This window comes from Pollachius pollachius (genome assembly GCF_949987615.1).
Source record: "Pollachius pollachius genome assembly, chromosome: 7".
In the NCBI taxonomy this organism is placed as follows: domain Eukaryota; kingdom Metazoa; phylum Chordata; class Actinopteri; order Gadiformes; family Gadidae; genus Pollachius; species Pollachius pollachius.
Window position 1 is genome coordinate 7153978 of NC_136940.1, and position 17794 is coordinate 7171771.

The window sequence follows — 17794 nt, forward strand, 5'->3', positions numbered from 1 at the left end:
CTTGAATACATTTGATTGGCTAGTCAGCCCGCAAGCCCAGGTCACAGAGTCACTAAGCCCCGCCCCTCATTCTCGGACTGCAGTGAAAGGATAACAAATGGAAAGGTTAGCTAGGCTGCCACCCTCCTAACGCTTCGTTTAGAAGTCGAGTCTTGAGGAAGATTGTTTATCATTGTGTGATGAAAATAAAGCACGGAATTTCTTGAGGATTGCGGTAAGCAAAGAGCGAACTTGAGCTTGACAGCGCTGAATCGTTGCGTGTAGCTTTAGCTAGCTCGGCGGCACCAGTAGTAGTCAACATGCGCTCATTTATACAGCCATTATAGTGTTATTTCGTTTACAGAAAGTCAAGAGGGTGAATATGAGCAGATAGTTGTTAGTCGATGACTATAACAATACTTGATTATGTGGCAACTGTATAAAAAAGAATGTGATGGCTTCGATACGTCAGCCACAACGACTGTACAAGTGCATGAACTGGTAGTGACCTAAACTTCGTCAAAACCTAAACGTGACGTGTATAGCAGTTAGGCTAGTGTCGGTATCGCATGTTGTGATACTGTAGTAGAGGGCTTCAAATAACGTTACTCCAAAGTTAGAGTTGTTTACCTCCGAAAGTAAGATTCAATACCTGTCCGTCCTGTAGCATAACAAGGTCAAATGATGAGGCTATTCCCGTGATGGGGTCTTGGGTCACAACAAGCTTCTTGAGTTCAACATTTTGTCCATTCATTTCAACTAGATTTGACATCATGGCTTCAATCCCTTCACTAAGACGAACTGATTCCGCCAAGGGGGATTTATCTCCCCTGAAGCACTTTGTTTTGGCAAAGAAGAAGATAAGTGATGTGTTTGAGCAACTACTGCAGTACGTGAAAGAAAGTTCAGAGTTTGTGGAAGGTGAGAGACTTAATGCCTGAAAAAATTACATTGGATGGTTGATGGTCATTTTTTTTCTTTTTTGTTTAATTGTATGTGTGTTTGCCCATGTCCTTTCTAGAAACCTGTCAAAATAAAGCTTTGGAGGATATAGCAAGCGAGGACCAGAAGATAGAGATCCAGGCCTATACAGACAAACTGACTGTCATTAAAGAAGTTCTGGCCCGTAGACATATGAAGGTGGCCTTCTTTGGAAGGTAAGTGGTCTATTCATCCCATATTCCATTCTTCTTTAACATAAACACAGTTTTGAATGGCAGGGTAAACCTGGTAATGGGTGTAACCTAATATGCATGACGTACTTTGAAGTATTTTACTTTCACTTTTGTTTCATGAGTGGATTGAAGGGGGGCCTGTCTGTGGGTTGTACTCATTTTTTATTAGCCCGAAAAGTCATCTCCACTCTTCTGATATGGAAACATGATACACATTGGTCAATCTGTGCACAACTTGCCTGTTTACATCATTTGTTTTGGTGTGAGTCTAGCTTATTCAATCTATACTAAAAACTGCCTCTTTTAATATGACTCTAATGTTACCCCGGTTTGTTTTCATTAAACTTTGCATACAGTTGAACAGTGAGATTTAAGGTACCTCGTCAACCAAAGCGCCAAAGTTTGTTAACGGTTTATCCAAAACTCATTAAGTTTCCACACATAAGTGTGTGAGTACACTTCATGTACCTGTGTTTGGAGAATTACTAGTAGTGCGTTTTTTTCCCCTTCCAGGACCAGCAATGGGAAGAGTACGGTGGTGAACGCCATGCTGAGGGACCGCGTGCTACCCAGCGGCATCGGCCACACCACCAACTGCTTCCTGAGCGTCGAGGGAACCGACGAAGACAAGGCCTACCTCAAGACCGAAGGCTCCGATGAGGAGAAGAGCATCAAGGTGAATTTTCCTTTCTTTGTGTGTAGTTCACACATCCACTTCTTACCATGTGGGGTTTACGTATCTTGTAGAGGGGGTCCAAGGTCTAAAGGGGAAATTCATTTTTGACCAGAATTAATTACAGATGAACAGGTCAGCTAGGATAATAGTTACAGCCTAGCCTTGTTCAAACAGACCTAGAAAGTAGAAAAAGGATGTCTTCTCCAGTGTCAGGTGTCTGAAACAATGTGAGCTTGTGCAAGGAAGACGCGGAGGTATTTTGTTCTCCTCATTTTTAACCTGCTGAACTGGCTTGAGTTGGGAAAAAAACATGACAGTAAGCCACTATACACAATAACATCCCAGGTTTTGTGTCACAATGCCTTATTTCTGTGGGGGGGGATGTCACTCAGTTCTTTAGAGGGACACACACAGGATGGTATAATGGCTAGGGTAACTGGGTTCCCTCTGCGGTCTAATTTGGAGGGCTAGCTCCTACCTGCTCAATCATGACATGTATCCGAATTCACTGTAAGTTGCTTTGGAAAAATGCATCAACTCAAATTGCCAAATAGTAAAACAAAATACTGATGGGCAAACCTTAATAAATGACCACATTAATAAAGCGTCGGGCTTTGTGAAGACACGGCGCACGGCGGTTAATTGCACAGTCCTAATCTAGTGATGGTGGTCTCCTTCTTTCAGACGGTGAACCAGCTGGCTCACGCCCTCCACATGGACGAGAGTCTGGACGCCGGCTGCCTGGTCCGCGTCTTCTGGCCAAAGACCAAGTGTGCGTTGCTCCGTGACGACCTGGTGCTCGTGGACAGGTAATCCGACTGGCGTTGGGGTGAAGATACGTTGGAGAATAGAAAGATATCTCCTAAGTATGAAAAATCTAAGTTGATAATTACACAGTTCGACCAGTAGATAAAAAAATGGGTCTTTAATTCAATTCATGGAACATATTAATTATTAGGCTTCCTTGTATTCATTATCTGATGGCTGTATCAATACCATGATCTCTTTGTTTATATTCTGGGGTTTGGCTAAAATCCCTGACTAATGGCTAGTGCTAACCTTATGGTATTGCAACAGAATACCTTTATCAATTATTAGCACTGGCTGCTTTGTATGAGCTCAAGCCTTAATTTGGATAACTTATTTTGTTATCGTGAGTTCTAAGTTTTTGTTAACCATTTTGGAACCTTTTGAAAATTACTTTTATTTTCATGCTGCCTTTAAAAGAAGACATGAAACTAGGTTATTTGAGATTTGGCCCAATAGATTTGGTATTGTCCCTAAAGTTCTGTGTTCTAATGCATGGTTTCAGGGTTGACTAAAGGAGACGGCACATAGAGACTACTCTGCAGGCATCCGATTATACTGCTTTCGTTTTCTTGAACACTAGTTGGCATGCAAGACATTAAAACTCCCTAGTGTTTGTATTGCTCTCACCATTCAGCAGCCAGTTTAACCTGAATCAAAGTGTATTCTTCTGACACATATTTGTTATCTTTCCTTGTCGTCTAATGTTTGTTTGGCACATAATTGAAACGTTTACCTCCGCTCTGGTTCTTAGCCCCGGGACAGATGTTACAACACAGCTGGACAGCTGGATAGACAAGTTCTGCCTGGACGCAGATGTGTTTGTGCTAGTGGCCAACTCCGAGTCCACGCTCATGAACACGGTGAGTGGGGAGGATGTCATCGTCGATGGGGCCAAGTTCTGCTTCATGATGATACCCATAAATAGTGCGGGTAATACTGCAGCAACCGCACTTAGAAATGTCAACAATGGCATAAATAACGGATCTGTTTCATTTTCACCTGCATCCTGTGAAACCGTTTGATCTGAACCTGACTGTAGTTGCACCCTCTTTCCCCTGATGGGAGTTTGTGCTGCATCTAGAATGGTGGGACTACTGATCTCCTAAACCAATCATTGGCACCCATATCATGTGGAGCCCAAGGTTGTAGGTTCATTCTTGATCTCCTGGGTTGATCTTTTAAGCAGGCCGGACTCTGGTTGTGTATTCCTTTGACCATTGAGCCATACCTTCCTGTGATACGTAGTGGATTTATCACCCATGCAGTTATGGCTGAACCTAGCAATACCAGAAAAAAAAATCATGACGAAATGTTAACACATTTTAACCATAACTCTGCAGCCCAAACCCATAGCAACAAAACCACAGGGGGTTTCATAGTTCTAATGGCCATGGTCAGTTTGGTTGGGAAAAAAAAGGGACCAGGTGGAACAGCCTGTTTACTCCAGCTCTGGGACATGGCTCGCTCTGTTATGACACACCGCTCTGGCATCCGGGCTATGAGAGCCAGTGCTCCCAGCCACTCACGGACCTCTGTATCCCTGAGCTCCATGTCCCAGCCACAAGGCTTAAAGGAGCCGGCCATGCATTCCACGCAGGGCGGTTGTTTATAGGTCCCCGAATGAACATAGGGAATAGAATGAATGCAGGGTTAGGGTCAACGGATAACATGCTGGTGAAATGTATGCGCAGTGATGGTGTGGGTTTATGAGCGCGTGTTATGATGTATTATGTCAGGCATACCTGTCCCATGAGTATTTGATTCATGTGGCTACACCCATAAATAAATGGACGTTACAGCTACCCAATCGGTATCTGTTGGGGGGGGCAGTAGCTCAGGAGGCAGAGCGGGTCGGCTGGTAACCGCAAGGTTGCCTGTCGATCCGCGGCTCCTCCTAGAGTGCCGAGGTGTACCTGAACAAGGCACGTAACCCTTACTGCTCCCAACCAGCTGGCTGTCGCTTCGAATGGTTGACACCGCCGTCGGTGTGTCAATGTGGGCATGAATGGGTTAGGCGATGTTGTAAAGCGCTTTGGGTAAAAATGCAATATAAATGCAGTATATTTCCCCGTTGGCCATCTGTTGACGCTTGGAGCACTGTGTCCCTTCAGGAAAAGCACTTCTTCCACAAAGTGAACGAGCGGCTGTCCAAACCCAACATCTTCATCCTCAACAACCGCTGGGACGCGTCGGCCAACGAGCCGGAGTACATGGAGGACGTGAGTGTGGCTGCAGCTCCCGGTTTGGTTTAGGACGTGAAGCCGCTTCACCACTTCGGTCGCCAAGCATCCCCGTCGTCCCATAAGGAGGCCGTCCTGTGCCCTTGTTAGGGCTGAACGATTAATCGAATTCAAACCGACATCGCGATGTAATAGAAGGCAATTTGTAAATCGCAAAGGCTGCGATTAAAAATAAAGTTATGAAAGAAAAAAGGTGTTAATAATATCAATTCATGCATCAATTCATCTCAACACAAAGGCCTGGCCTAAAGGGAACAGCAGTTTATACGTCGACTGCTTCCAATGTTGTGTCGGTCATACTATCGAATGATTTATTGCTTGTTAGAAGGAACATTAAAAAGAAAAATCGCACACTAAATCGCAATCACAATATCGGTCGGAATAACCGCAATGAGATAATCTCCCCCAAATCGTTGAGCCCTAGCCCTGGTCCCTCCAGGTCAGGAAGCAGCACACGGACCGCTGCATCAACTTCCTGGTGGAGGAGCTGAAGGTGGTGGACCGCGTCCAGGCGCCCAACCGCATCTTCTTCGTGTCGGCCAAGGAGGTGCTCAACTCCCGCATGCAGCGAGCGCAGGGCATGCCCGAGACCGGTGAGCCTCCCTCGCCGCCCCTCGTCCCGGGAGCGGGCCGGAGGGCGGGGCTTGTTTTAAGGGGGGTTGGGGGCGGGGGGGGAATACTAATGCTTAAGCACGAAATCCAGAAAAATAGACGAGATGCTGTAGGAATGAAAAATTGCACGCAGTACAGATTACCTTTTAAGATGGAAAAGGTACAGTATGTAACAAACTGGCTGTGCTTTATCATAAAAATGACTCGGATATGTCTTCACATAGTAAGGAAACATGCAAAATCACACACTATCTTTTCCGACAACAGTGATTGATCTTACTGGCCAGCTGTTAGAAGTGTGTGTGTGTGTGTGTGTGTTTGTGTTTGTGTGAGAGAGATGTTTGTCATGTCATGTTTGGCAAAGTGATTCAGATTCCATAGTGAATCATAGTCCAGAGCACTATGAGGCAATACAGAGCTTAATCACTCTGCCAAAACATGACCGTTGCTCAGAAAAACAGACTGGCTTTACTGCAGCTGAAATGACGATGACAGTGTTTACACAACACAGGATCTGAGGTCACTTGGTAGTCACCTGTAGTGCAGACGGTCCTGGCTGCGGTGCAGGCTGCCTACTAACTACTACGCGACCTAGGCAGGTTAGATGTCAAATGAGGAGGACGTGTGGTGGCGGTGAATAACGATGAACACGTACACAAAACACATATACAAAAGATTCACATATCGGTTTACCACATCTATGGGATATATATGAATGGTAACAGAAACGAGTGGATGGTCACCATGCCCTCGGTTGACTCTCATTTGCCTGCCGTTGCCGGCAAGGTATTTTACTGCCACTCAAACTGTTTGCGTAAAGTCGAAACCACACGACGCAGCACTGGCAATGCTTACACACCGTGCTCCGTTTATCAGCATGGTAAAATCCTGAGTGCCATGCCAAACCAAACTAATTCTGATTACTATTCACTATTTAGTCATTAGATTGACTCTTTTCTCCAAATAAATGTTGAAGCAGGTCATTAAGGAGCAGGTAGTGGGGCTGAGGCGCCATGCTCTAGGCTGCCTCAATGAGGTTTCTAAAGGCGCTGTTCTTTATAATGTCATTCGATGTTTACCTCTTTGTGATCTGAAAGAGGAACGGCTAATGGTGTGTGTGTCCAACAGGAGGGGCCCTGGCTGAGGGCTTCGAGGAGAGGCTGAAGGAGTTCCAATGCTTTGAGAGGAGGTTTGAGGCAAGTGTGTGTGTGAGTGTGTGCGTGATTGTTTTATTGTGTGCGAGAATCATTCAAATTGTACTACATCTCAATATAGAGGGAGGTTTGAGCATGCAGCTCTGCAACATCCTGGTTTTAACTCCTCCAACCCAGACTCCATTCTTTGTGTGTGTGTGTTTGTGTGCGTGTGCGTGCGTGCGTGTGAGATTTAGTTACACATATATAATTGTGTCAGTGGGTGGTACATTTTTCTTTATGTGGATATATCTTAACCTCTCGTTTCTCCTCTATCTCTTGTCTTTGAATGTATTCATGTCTCTGGCATTGTCGTTGTCCTAAACATACTCTCAGAATCAACCTTTGCAGTCAACCACACTATAACCTATGGCGGTGGCCCTGGAACACCACAGCGATAGAGGCTCTGTACTAAAGATAACTAAGAGCCGTAGAACAGTGCAGAGGCTGCTATGAAGCTTCGATGTGCATTAATGCCTCAGCCTGCGTATTCATTGCTGAAGTCTAGATTTACTAAGGCGAGGAGGTGCCTTCCATTCAGTTTCATTTCTCTATTAGTTTTTTTATATAATTTTTTATCTGCACTTTTTTTTTTTAGTTATTTGTATTTTTTCAGTGCATATTTCTTATATTATTCATTGACATTGCTCAAATAAGTCTGTATGACCGACAAAAGCAGCACTACTGGTGATTTTGTAACCTTTTCCGAGCATTGCATCAGTATGTAGCAAAAAGGCAACCTTTGCCTGCAATATGGGGCCATTATAATGGCTGCAGGTTGCATTCCTGAATATATCTCTTAAATCAGTAAAGTCACCCTTACACACACAGCTCCAGCTCCTCATGCATGTACAACGAAACGGTCTGGCAGAAAAGAAATCCTATGATAAATAACATTGCATTCACCAGTAAACCATAGCTACACATTATGCATGCTCCAAAGTCTTATTTCACGTTACGTTGTATATCATTGGTTGTATTTCTGTTTCTTTCTGTTTTAGTACGTTACAGTTGTTGTCTTTTTCCTTTTCTCTTGCTTTATCCACACGTTGCCGTGACATTACACTGTTGGCCCGGGGGGGGGAGAGACAGGACACACACTCTGCTGCAGCCTTCGTTCTCCTCCGTGTCTGGCTGTTTATCTGAATGATCGCTGCAGCAGCAGGCGGTCTCGTCCATACTGTGATCGAGCGGCGTTTGTGTTCGCCACGCCACTCGCTCGCTAGCTCTCCCCGTGGTAATCGTCCCGACAACGTGTGTTTGTTTGTGTGTGTGTGTATGATGGCCTCGCAGGAGTGTATCTCGCAGTCAGCAGTGAAAACAAAGTTTGAGCAGCACACTATCAGGGCCAAGCAGATCATAGAAACGGTCCAGGGAATCATGGACAGCATCAACATAGAGGCGGCCGAGAAGAGGTGAGTGGACCCCTTCTTTCTCATTGGTTGGCTTTGCCGCCACTCGCCCCCGTTTAGGGGGTCGGCGTGCAGCGTGAAGGGGGTCTCTGAGGAGGGCTGCCCTTTTATTTCTAGAGAACCGGCGAAGACGTCTGGTGGAAACACTCAAAAACACATTATTTATCGAGATTTTTTATAGTGTAAGCTCCCTGTTGTAAGTGAGCGGAATATAATTCGGGTAGGCTAAAGTCAAGGCGAAAGACCGGACTGGACAACCTCTGACCGGCTGATCTCTTTGTGTATGTGTGTGTGTTTCTGTCTGTCTGTCTGTCTGTCTGTCTGTCTGTCCAGAGTGGCAGCGCTTGAGGAAAGGGAATACCAGATGGACCGGCTGGAGTTCGTGAAGAACCAGCTCAACCTGCTGATTGACGACACCAAGAAGAGGATCAAGGCCATCAGCGAGGAGGTGGCGTCGAAGGTCAGGATGTGTGGGAGGTGTTTGTACCAGGCTGTGGGCGGGGCTAGATCCCAACATTTCAACCAGTTACGATTCAAGCGGGACACTGAAACTTGCTCGCTCATTCACTATGAAGTTCCTGTGCTGAATGCAAAAGTTCACTTTTGATGATGACTAAGATTTCTTTCAATATTTTTGGGGGGTTTCGATTGCTCCAGGTGTCCAGTGCCATGGGGGAAGAGATTTGCCGCCTGAACGTGATCATCGACGAGTTCCACGCAGATTTCCATCCTTCCTCCAATGTGCTCAAGATCTACAAGTCGGTTAGTAGCAGCTCCTCAACCTCTCAAATCTTTACAATTAAACGGTGTACAGCTGTGTCATTCTGTCACCAAATGCTCATCATTCGCGATTTCGATCTTAAAAAATGAAAAAGAAATTACAGAACAGCTGGATACATATTTGTACATTATTTTCAATTTGAACATTTTCGATTTGAACTTTTTTGTGTTTTTCTTTCACGGTGAAATTTTGAAGTTCTCAGTTAAAAAGTGTGAGAAACGTGAGATAATTGAATAAACATACCATGTTTTCAAACTCAAAAATAATCGTTTTAATAATCGTGATTTCAATGTTGAACAAAATGATCGTGATTATGATTATTTTTTCCGTAATCAAGCACCCCTAGACTCTGGTGCCGTTGACCCCCTGAAGTAGGGTCGGTTCTCCCTGACTCTCTGTGTCTCCATCGCCCTTCCCCAGGAGCTCCTGTCCCACGTGGAGGAGGGCATGGGCAAGAACCTGGCCTTCCGCTGCTCCAGCGCCATCAACGCCTCCGTCCTGTCCTACCAGAAGGACATGATAGGTACAAACACGCGCCCGAACCATGGAGCGTCAGTAGCTCAGGGGGTAGAGAGGGTTGGCTGGTAACCGCAAGGTTGCTACTTTGATCCCCGGCTCCCCCTAGCTTGAGTGTCGAGGTGTCCCTGAGCGAAGGCACCTCACCCTAACTGCTCCCGACGAGCTGGCTGTCGCCTTGAATGGTGGACGCCGCCGTTGGTGGGTGAACGTGTGCGTGAAGTGGGTGAATGTCCGGCAATATTGTAAAGCGATTTGGATAAAAGCGCTATATAAACGCAGTCCATTTACCATTTACCATGGAGTGTAGCGCTAGCTGCTGGATCTGTTCAGAGTTCATGTGTGAAGCCGTTAAGAAACGTGAGAGTCCCACTCTTTTTAAATCGATGTCCTATCTATCTTGGTATTCCCTTGCGGGCCGTCGTTGTTTTGAGGGGTTTTGTATTTATAGTTTAGCCCTGTTGCCTGGTGACCATTCAGGCGGTTCTTCATCAAAACTTTGCGTGTGCTGGTGAAATAGTCGCTCTGTCTCTACAGCCTTTCTATGGAATACATTAAAAAAAGACAACAGATTCATGCAAAGGCTTACAAGTCAAAGAAGACATGCTTTGAACCAGGACAGTGAACTAGATCGACCTTACCAGTATGTCGCTCCAGGTAGACTGTGTCATTAGCTTGCTACTTACCCTAGTTTCCTAGTTATTCCAAAATAGATTCGTAACCATACTTCGTACTTCAAAAGATCCTGTGAAACACTTGACTTTGAAGTGGTGTGTGTGTGTGTGTGTGTGTGTGTGTGTGTGTGTGTGTGTGTGTGTGTGTGTGTGTGTGTGTGTGTGTGTGTGTGTGTGTGTGTGTGTCCGGCTATATTTACCCCCTTTAACATCGAGGGCCCGGCCCCCCCTGGTGCGCCAGGCTGAGCACATGTCATGCAGAGACGTACCAGCTGTGGCTGGGAGGAGGATGAGAAGGAGTTACCACACCCTGGGGCTCCGAGATCAGGCTAAGGCTGATCACAACAAACGCCTCATTACTAGGATGCCTTAACGAGAAGCGTATTCTGATTGAGGCGTTACCTGGACTGAAACACAAGAAGTTTAAGAAAAACAAGCGTTTGGAAGAAGTGGGCGTTGAGGGTTTAAAGTGTGAACTACAAATACATTTGTCAAGATTATTGGCATAAACTCCTCTATGTCTTCCTTTGTTTCGGTCACGAAAACGTGTGTGATTTGTTTAAAGGTGACATATTCTACCACCAGGTGTGAGTATGATTAGCCGTTACGAGCCGTTCTAAAAAAATCGGCCTCTTCTGACATCACAAGACGGCGTGTCCACCTAGATGTAGTATTGGGATTTCCAAGTGGGAATCGAACCCCTAACCCTCACGGCGCGGTGCTAATGCCGCGCTCTACCCGTGGAGCCAGAAGGGACCTACTGCCGTGACTGACGACTGTGCCTGTCTCCCCCCCCCCCCCCCCCCCCCCCAGACAACATGCGGCCCCTGCTGCCCTCCGTCAGCCAGGGCCAGATCCACATGCTGGTGCCCAGCCGGAGGTTTGACCTGAGCTACGACCTGAACTGCGCCTCGCTCTGCAGCGACTTCCAGGAGAACATCCAGTTCCAGTTCTCCCTGGGCTGGTCGTCCCTCGTCCACCGCTACCTGGGGCCCGCCAACGCACAGAGGGCCCTCAAGCTCATGGACCACAACTTCCAGGTCGGTTTCAGCCGTCCCCCCCCCGCCTCATCCCGTTTGCTAGGATGTAAGCGTGGGGCCAAGGGCCTCGAGAAAGGAGAGAGAGAGAGAAGAAGAAGGGGCCCACGATTCTGTGGTTCCCATGACAACATCTAACCCCCTCCCCCCCCCCCCCCCCCCCCCCCCCCTGATCCCCCAGCCAGCGCTGACGGTGGCGACCACGCCCACCTCCGGTCCCCCCGCCCCCTGCCCCGCCTCCAACGCCGTGGCCCTGCCCAGCCAGGAGACGGCCGTCATGAGCCAGGAGGACCTGATGGTCGCCGTGGCAACCAACCTGGCGTCCGTCACCTCCCGCACCTCCGTGAGCGTGCTGGTGGTCGGAGGGGTGGTGAGTTCCCCGCCCGCTCCCCAGATCCCCCTGGTGGTCAAAGGCAGTACAACAGTGGCCTACCTTATGAAGCTTCCTTCCGCTTTCCTTTTGCCAAGTGCTTAAAGGTGACCAAAGAAAGACACAAGCGCACGTGTCGGTAAACTCAAGTGGTAACCATAGCAGATGATAAAAGAGGCGACGGGTAAATAATAATAAAGACCCGGGGCTCGGTGTGAACGTTTAAATCGCATGTTTGTATCCCACTGATTAAATGAGGTCGTAGCAGATGAGGTGGCAACACACTCACACTATGTAAAGCACTTTGGGTACCTTGAAAAGGGCTATATAAATGCATCTGTCAATTCTCTGGTTCTCTTTCTCTCTCTCTTCTCTCTCCCCGTCGTCCGTCCCCCCTCTCAGGTGTTCCGGACGCTGGGCTGGCGGCTGATCGCCCTGTCGGGCGCGATCTACGGCACGCTGTACCTGTACGAGCGGCTCACCTGGACCACGCGGGCCAAGGAGCGCACGCTGAAGCGGCAGTTCGTGGACTACGCCACGGAGAAGCTGCAGCTCATCGTCAGCTTCACCAGCTCCAACTGCAGCCACCAGGTCCAGCAGTGAGTCGTCCCCCCCCTCCCCGACCCCGGCACACCGCCTGGCCCTGATGGGAGAGTCTTTATCGTCCCCCAGTGGCAATTTGGTTTGCAAACAGGAGTCGTCATGGCCGATACACATCATAAAACAAATGAAAAACATAAATACATATAACATACAGTAGATGTCCTCCTGATGAAATTGCAATGAGGCATAAAGCAGTAAGAGTTCGTCACGCCTTGTTAAAGTGTGTGCGATAGCAGCTAGGCCCACAGCTTGTTTAAACACCCAACAGCTAAGGGAACATACAATCTCGGATATCCATTTGGTTTGGCCCACCTATTGAGTCACCGCACCATGAGATGGGCTTTAATCAAGGGGGCAGTAGGGAAGACTTGACGCTCGTCAAGGGAGAGCACACCTTCCCTTAAGCCATATGCTGCTGCTTACTGGGCGCTTGCTTCAATATTTTCCTGCACAGCATCGTCTGTACATGCGTGTATATAACAACCCTATTCTGTGATTTTGTTTACTTTTGATTTGATTTGTACAGGACGGTAATAAGAATCAAGTGGAGATAAACATTTTAAAGAGAGATAAGCTATAAAGATCAAGCCTAGAAATATACAATATACAAACAGGAAAAAAAAATGATAGGGGCACAATCACAGATGGTCGAAATGTCGACGCAAAAAGAAATGAGAAGCATGTCCAGTGCCAGTGGAGATAGAGACCGTCTCTCCTCCGCGGCGGGGCAGCCGTTCACGTCCCCGACCCAACACTGACCCCCCCCCCCCCCCCCGGTTCCCCCTGCGTCTCCAGGGAGATGGCGACCACCTTCGCCCGCCTCTGCCAGCAGGTGGACCAGACCCAGAAGGAGCTGGAGGCGGAGATCCGCCGCCTCACGGCCAACATAGAGCAGCTGGAGCACGTCCAGAGCCACTCCAAGACCATGCGGTCAGTGGATGAGTTGTCTGGGGGGGGGGCCCCGCTAGCCCACACATGGCTGGCCCCGCCATGGTTGTGGAGGGGTGGGCTGGGGGCGGGTTGAAAGCTAGAACTGCATTTTGTGTATTGCGGCCATTTTTGCTAGAGGTTTGCTATTGCAACATGGCTGGTGATGGGCCAATATCATTTGTTTCAGTATTCCCGGATTTGTAATACTTTGTTTCATTTTGTCGACTCTTTTCAAAGATAACCTGCTACGCAGCGAAAGCTGCTTTGAGGTGCCAGTGAACCAAATCTCGTTTTTTGTTCAAATCTCTTCTATGATCTTGAACATAGTTCTCTTTGCCATTTTGTCCCTGCAACACTAATAATACAGTATTTAAAAATAATTCGACCAACCAGCAAAAAAAAAAAAGTTACTCAAATCCATGAACCGTAACCATTTGGGCATGAGCTCCCTCCTCCCTCGAACTCTCAGCCCAAAACCATTTTATTTTTAATCTCATCGTTTGAATTTGTGCTGAAACCTTGTGGTTCATTCTCACCTTAAATCTAAAAGCGTTTGAATTGGTGCTGAAACCTTGTGGTTTCAACTTCACTTTAACAAATCTTTTTTTCCTCCAGACACAAAGCCACCAAGCTGGAGAGCCAGTTGGAGGACTTCATCACCCAGTATCTCCGCCTCCCTCTGGACTGATGCGCCTCCCTCCCTCTCTTTAATATCTCCTGTGGAGTCTTCTTCTCCGCGTCTCAAACCTTAGCCACTGTTTTGATGTGGCCTGAACCCTAAGTAGCCCGCCACCCCCAGCATCGCTCCACTTCTCTGAAGCCCGAGAAAGGCTCTTACCGCGAGGACAGGCCGTGTTCAACACGTGTAATAAAGGTGTATTCCCTGCCTTCCTTAAGGAATAGATGAAAGGACTAGTGGCAGCTAAACCATCCCCCCAGAAAGACCGCCTTAAAATCTCCGGCAGGATAGTCTTTGGGGGGGCCAATGTTTTACTCCACTCCCATGTTTTTCTAACTGTGAATTAGAATTTTTTTTTCCCCAGACTAACTTTTGATTAGTATATACAGTTTGTGAGTGTATATGTGTGTGTGTATAAGAGAAGTATATGTAAAAAAAAAACAACTAAATTGGTTGATCTATGAATCAGTGTTGGTCTTGCACAGAGTTAAAGTGCATGCAGTATGTGTGGGGTTTTGATGAATCATCAGATACACGAAGAGAACAAAAAGAGGGATTTTCTTTTTGGGACTCAATCGATGCCGTGTAGATAAGTCTTTTGATACTGCCATGCATTTTCTAAAGTCTTGTCGTTTATACCCGTTAGACTAGACATGAATTTTGTGAATGAATGCGTTAACCCTTCTGATTTTCCAGGACGTATTATAAGAAACTGAGTAAATGTTTGAAGAAAATATGGTCTGTTTGTGTGCTTATGCTTTAAAAGTTTTATTCTTTAAGCGTTTGTATCTTATTATGAAGCTGAATTGGTCAACTACCAAAATTCACCAGAATATTAGGTAAAATAATTTCAATTTGAAAAACGTTGAAATAGGCCACATAAAAAAGCCATAGTTTGAAGTTGCTGCAGGGTACTCTACTCAATCTTATTACTTTGTGCAATAACTAGCATACTTTTATTTCTTCAGCAACAAAATGAGGACATATTTTGGTTAAAAGCTTTTTTTTTTTATTGGTTACGATATCAACTCATGGCAACATCAGTATCACCACGCCACTGTACAAATACAAAAACAGAAAACAAAAAAATTGGTGTGAAAAAGACTATAAAAATTATTCCATAACAAGTGATTATATCTTCACACAATAGAACTGTAAGATAATTATCATGGCACCAAGTCCCTGGTTCTCACTGGCTTAAAATACTTAATAAATTAAAAGGGAAAGGAAAAGTGATGCCAAAGGGCAGTGCATTACTCTGTGACGGCCAGGTGAGGTGTTGGAACACATTTTGTGGTGGTGGAATCTTGTATTTTTTGGACATACCCAACAAGTGACAGTTAATGTCAATACTTAAAATAAATTGCGTATGGTAGTGCAAATGTAATCCTCAAAACACTGCCTTGATGGATCTAGAACACAGTAAATAAACACCGGTTTCTTTCCATTTAAAGAAACAACTTGTCGTGGTCAACGTTTGATAGCCGCAAATGGCAGTTGTAATTACTGTTCAAATATCGGCAGGAATTCTTGATATTAAACTAATCTTTCATAATACTTAACTGATATGAGTGAGTTTTCCAAAATATATTTGTTTATCAAATAAGGTGCAATCGGGTATGAATCCTTCAAAACAAATACTGAGCCAAAATTAGACCTAAAATGATTCAATATATAAACACCTTTTTTTTATGTTGGAGACAATTGAAGTCCCAACTGCTAATACTGTTGAATTATGCACAGCAAAAAAACTAAAACACAAGATGCTGTCCACTGAATGTCTGATTCAGTGGTGGCAGTCAACTCTTCTGTCCAGTGGTTAAGGGCTAAGGTGTAGTTTGGATCAGACACGGCTCACCATCAAACCAACATCTGTGTACGGTGGCTTTATTCACTCCAACAAATGGCATCGCAGTGGTGTGTATGCATTCTTGGCAGAACACTTTTCAAATGAATAAAAGTACTGTGGAACCATTGGGATGCACAAAGAGAAAAATTCTAACATTTGTGATAGGCAAATCTATATTTGCGTCAAGCAGCTGATTGGGTGCAGAAAAATGATGTTGATACATATTGGGAAAGCTGGCACTTTTGACATAATGGATAATACAAATTAACAAAAAGCAAGTCGGTTGTGTCTTGGGTCGTTCACAGCTCCATGGCTAACGTTGGCACACATGAGGAACTAACGATTCTATGTTATCCGTATGGATTAGTCCCACCCTCCCTCACCCCATCAACACTGATGGGCAACACATCCTAGGCAACAATAGGAAGTTCTCAGGCTTAAAAAAAAAAGTAAAACATACCATCTCATAATGCATTATCTTGTAAAAAAAAAAAAGTGAAAACCAGTTACAAATGAACCTAAAAACCAAAAGGAAAATTTAAAAAAAGGAAAGAAAATTACAGTATTTCAGGGGGAGATCCACCGATACTTGATTGAACACTAACAAAGTACTGCGACACGGATGGTAGTAGTACAAGATTTTAAATATTAAAAAGTGATAATACAGCATTCAAAGCATGTGGTGGTGATTTGAAGCATGGGTGTTTAGTGTTCACTAGTATAGGCAGCGTTATGTGCTTGCTGAAGGAAAATGATCGTTCTTTGGACTCTTGGCCCATCTGCCCCTTTGACCCCCTGCGAGAACAAGGCTCTTGTGGCTGGGAATAACACTCAGCTGTACTCGATGCAAGCGTTGGGGTTTGGTTTTGGGGATTTCTTTTTTTTCACTTTGAGCTATCGTAAGGCAGAATGGAGACACAATTTGGGGCCAATCTCTAAAGCACAAATTCTCCTCAGCAGACACACACATGGCAAGTACAGGCACCGGAAATAGCCAACGGGCAGGTCGAATGAATGTCCATCTGTTGGGCAATAAAACATCCAAAATCTTTCAACGGAAACCAAAAAAAACAAACAAAAAACGAAATGGCAGAGAAAATATACATATAAAAAAAAAATCATCAGATACCACTTGTCCCAGTAAATACATCACGTGCTTGATTCTTTACATTGGTACTAAAGTCTAAGTATAACTAGCTATCAGGTGTCCATTTCGGTCTACCGAGTGTTTTTTTTCCTCTTAGAAATACCTTTCTGTTCATTGCATGTTCTTGTTTAAAGAAAAATGATAATTTCATGTTAAATACAGATCATCACAAAATAAGTGTTCTTTTTTTGTTATGGTTTTTTTTAATTCATTTTTTTACACACGTGTGGTAGCACTATTGTGGTTTCGGAATCGAGTGTAGGCTCAGACGTTGTCAAGGAAAATGGTTGTTTTTTTTGTTGCCCATCCTTCACGTGAAAGAAAATACAAAAGTCCACCTTGCTGTCAGTTTGAATCTCCGCCATCTTTTCTCGCCCTGACAAGAAGTAGAAGTCAACTTCGACATCTTCATGAATGATAAACCTCTTGCCTTAAAGCTGTTCAAACTGATTGAAAAGTACGTAACACATCGCGGCAAAAAGACAGCATTGCTTTTTTCATTTTTTTTTTTTACCAACCCTTCCACCCCTGCCCCCCTCCTATGGTCGACATGTTGGAATGAACCCAGACCCTTGTGAGACCTGATTGGCTCTTGTATCTTAAAGGGCCCGTGTGTGTGGGCCTAGATAACAAGTCCCGCCCCTTTTTCTAGAGCAATCCGGGGAGTCACCCAATCCTGTTGAGCAGTGGGTGACCGAAAGGCCACTAGAACATTTGGAAATCCCTGTGTCTATGATTTGAGGCCCGATATTCAGCGCCATTATAGTACCGTTGCTAAAATACAGGAGTACTCCACAGACTGCAGCCTACAAGTCGACCAGCTTCACTACTTTTTGTTGTACTTTTGTTGTACCCGACTAGAAAACGATTACTCATAAGATAAACGGCGGCTGTTGGCTCTGGAGAGTTGCGTATCCACGCTGTCGGGAAAAGGAAACCGACACCTGTCCTAAAACGTTGGTCAGTTATGTAAATAAAAAAAAGAAAAGCATTACAATCACAGCTATCATCCATCATAACAATACTTTTTAGTTAAAGGGTGTGTGTGTAGGACCAGTACCGGTTACCGTCACACGCACGCACACATACATACATACATACATACACACAC

General features: G+C 45.4%; 1 protein-coding gene across 1 annotated transcript; it reads left to right on the forward strand.

The window, feature by feature from the left end:
• Positions 1-76: 76 nt before the first annotated feature.
• On the forward strand, positions 77-17693 carry mfn1b (mitofusin 1b). The gene is made up of 18 exons (XM_079739573.1): positions 77-214; positions 743-900; positions 1001-1136; positions 1668-1830; positions 2515-2639; positions 3392-3500; positions 4752-4859; positions 5320-5473; positions 6621-6688; positions 7979-8100; positions 8431-8557; positions 8755-8859; positions 9299-9401; positions 10882-11108; positions 11287-11475; positions 11878-12074; positions 12874-13008; positions 13624-17693. Exons 2-18 carry the CDS (start codon positions 753-755, stop codon positions 13694-13696), a joined length of 2289 nt encoding a protein of 762 aa, XP_079595699.1. The 5' UTR covers positions 77-214; positions 743-752; the 3' UTR covers positions 13697-17693.
• Positions 17694-17794: the final 101 nt, after the last annotated feature.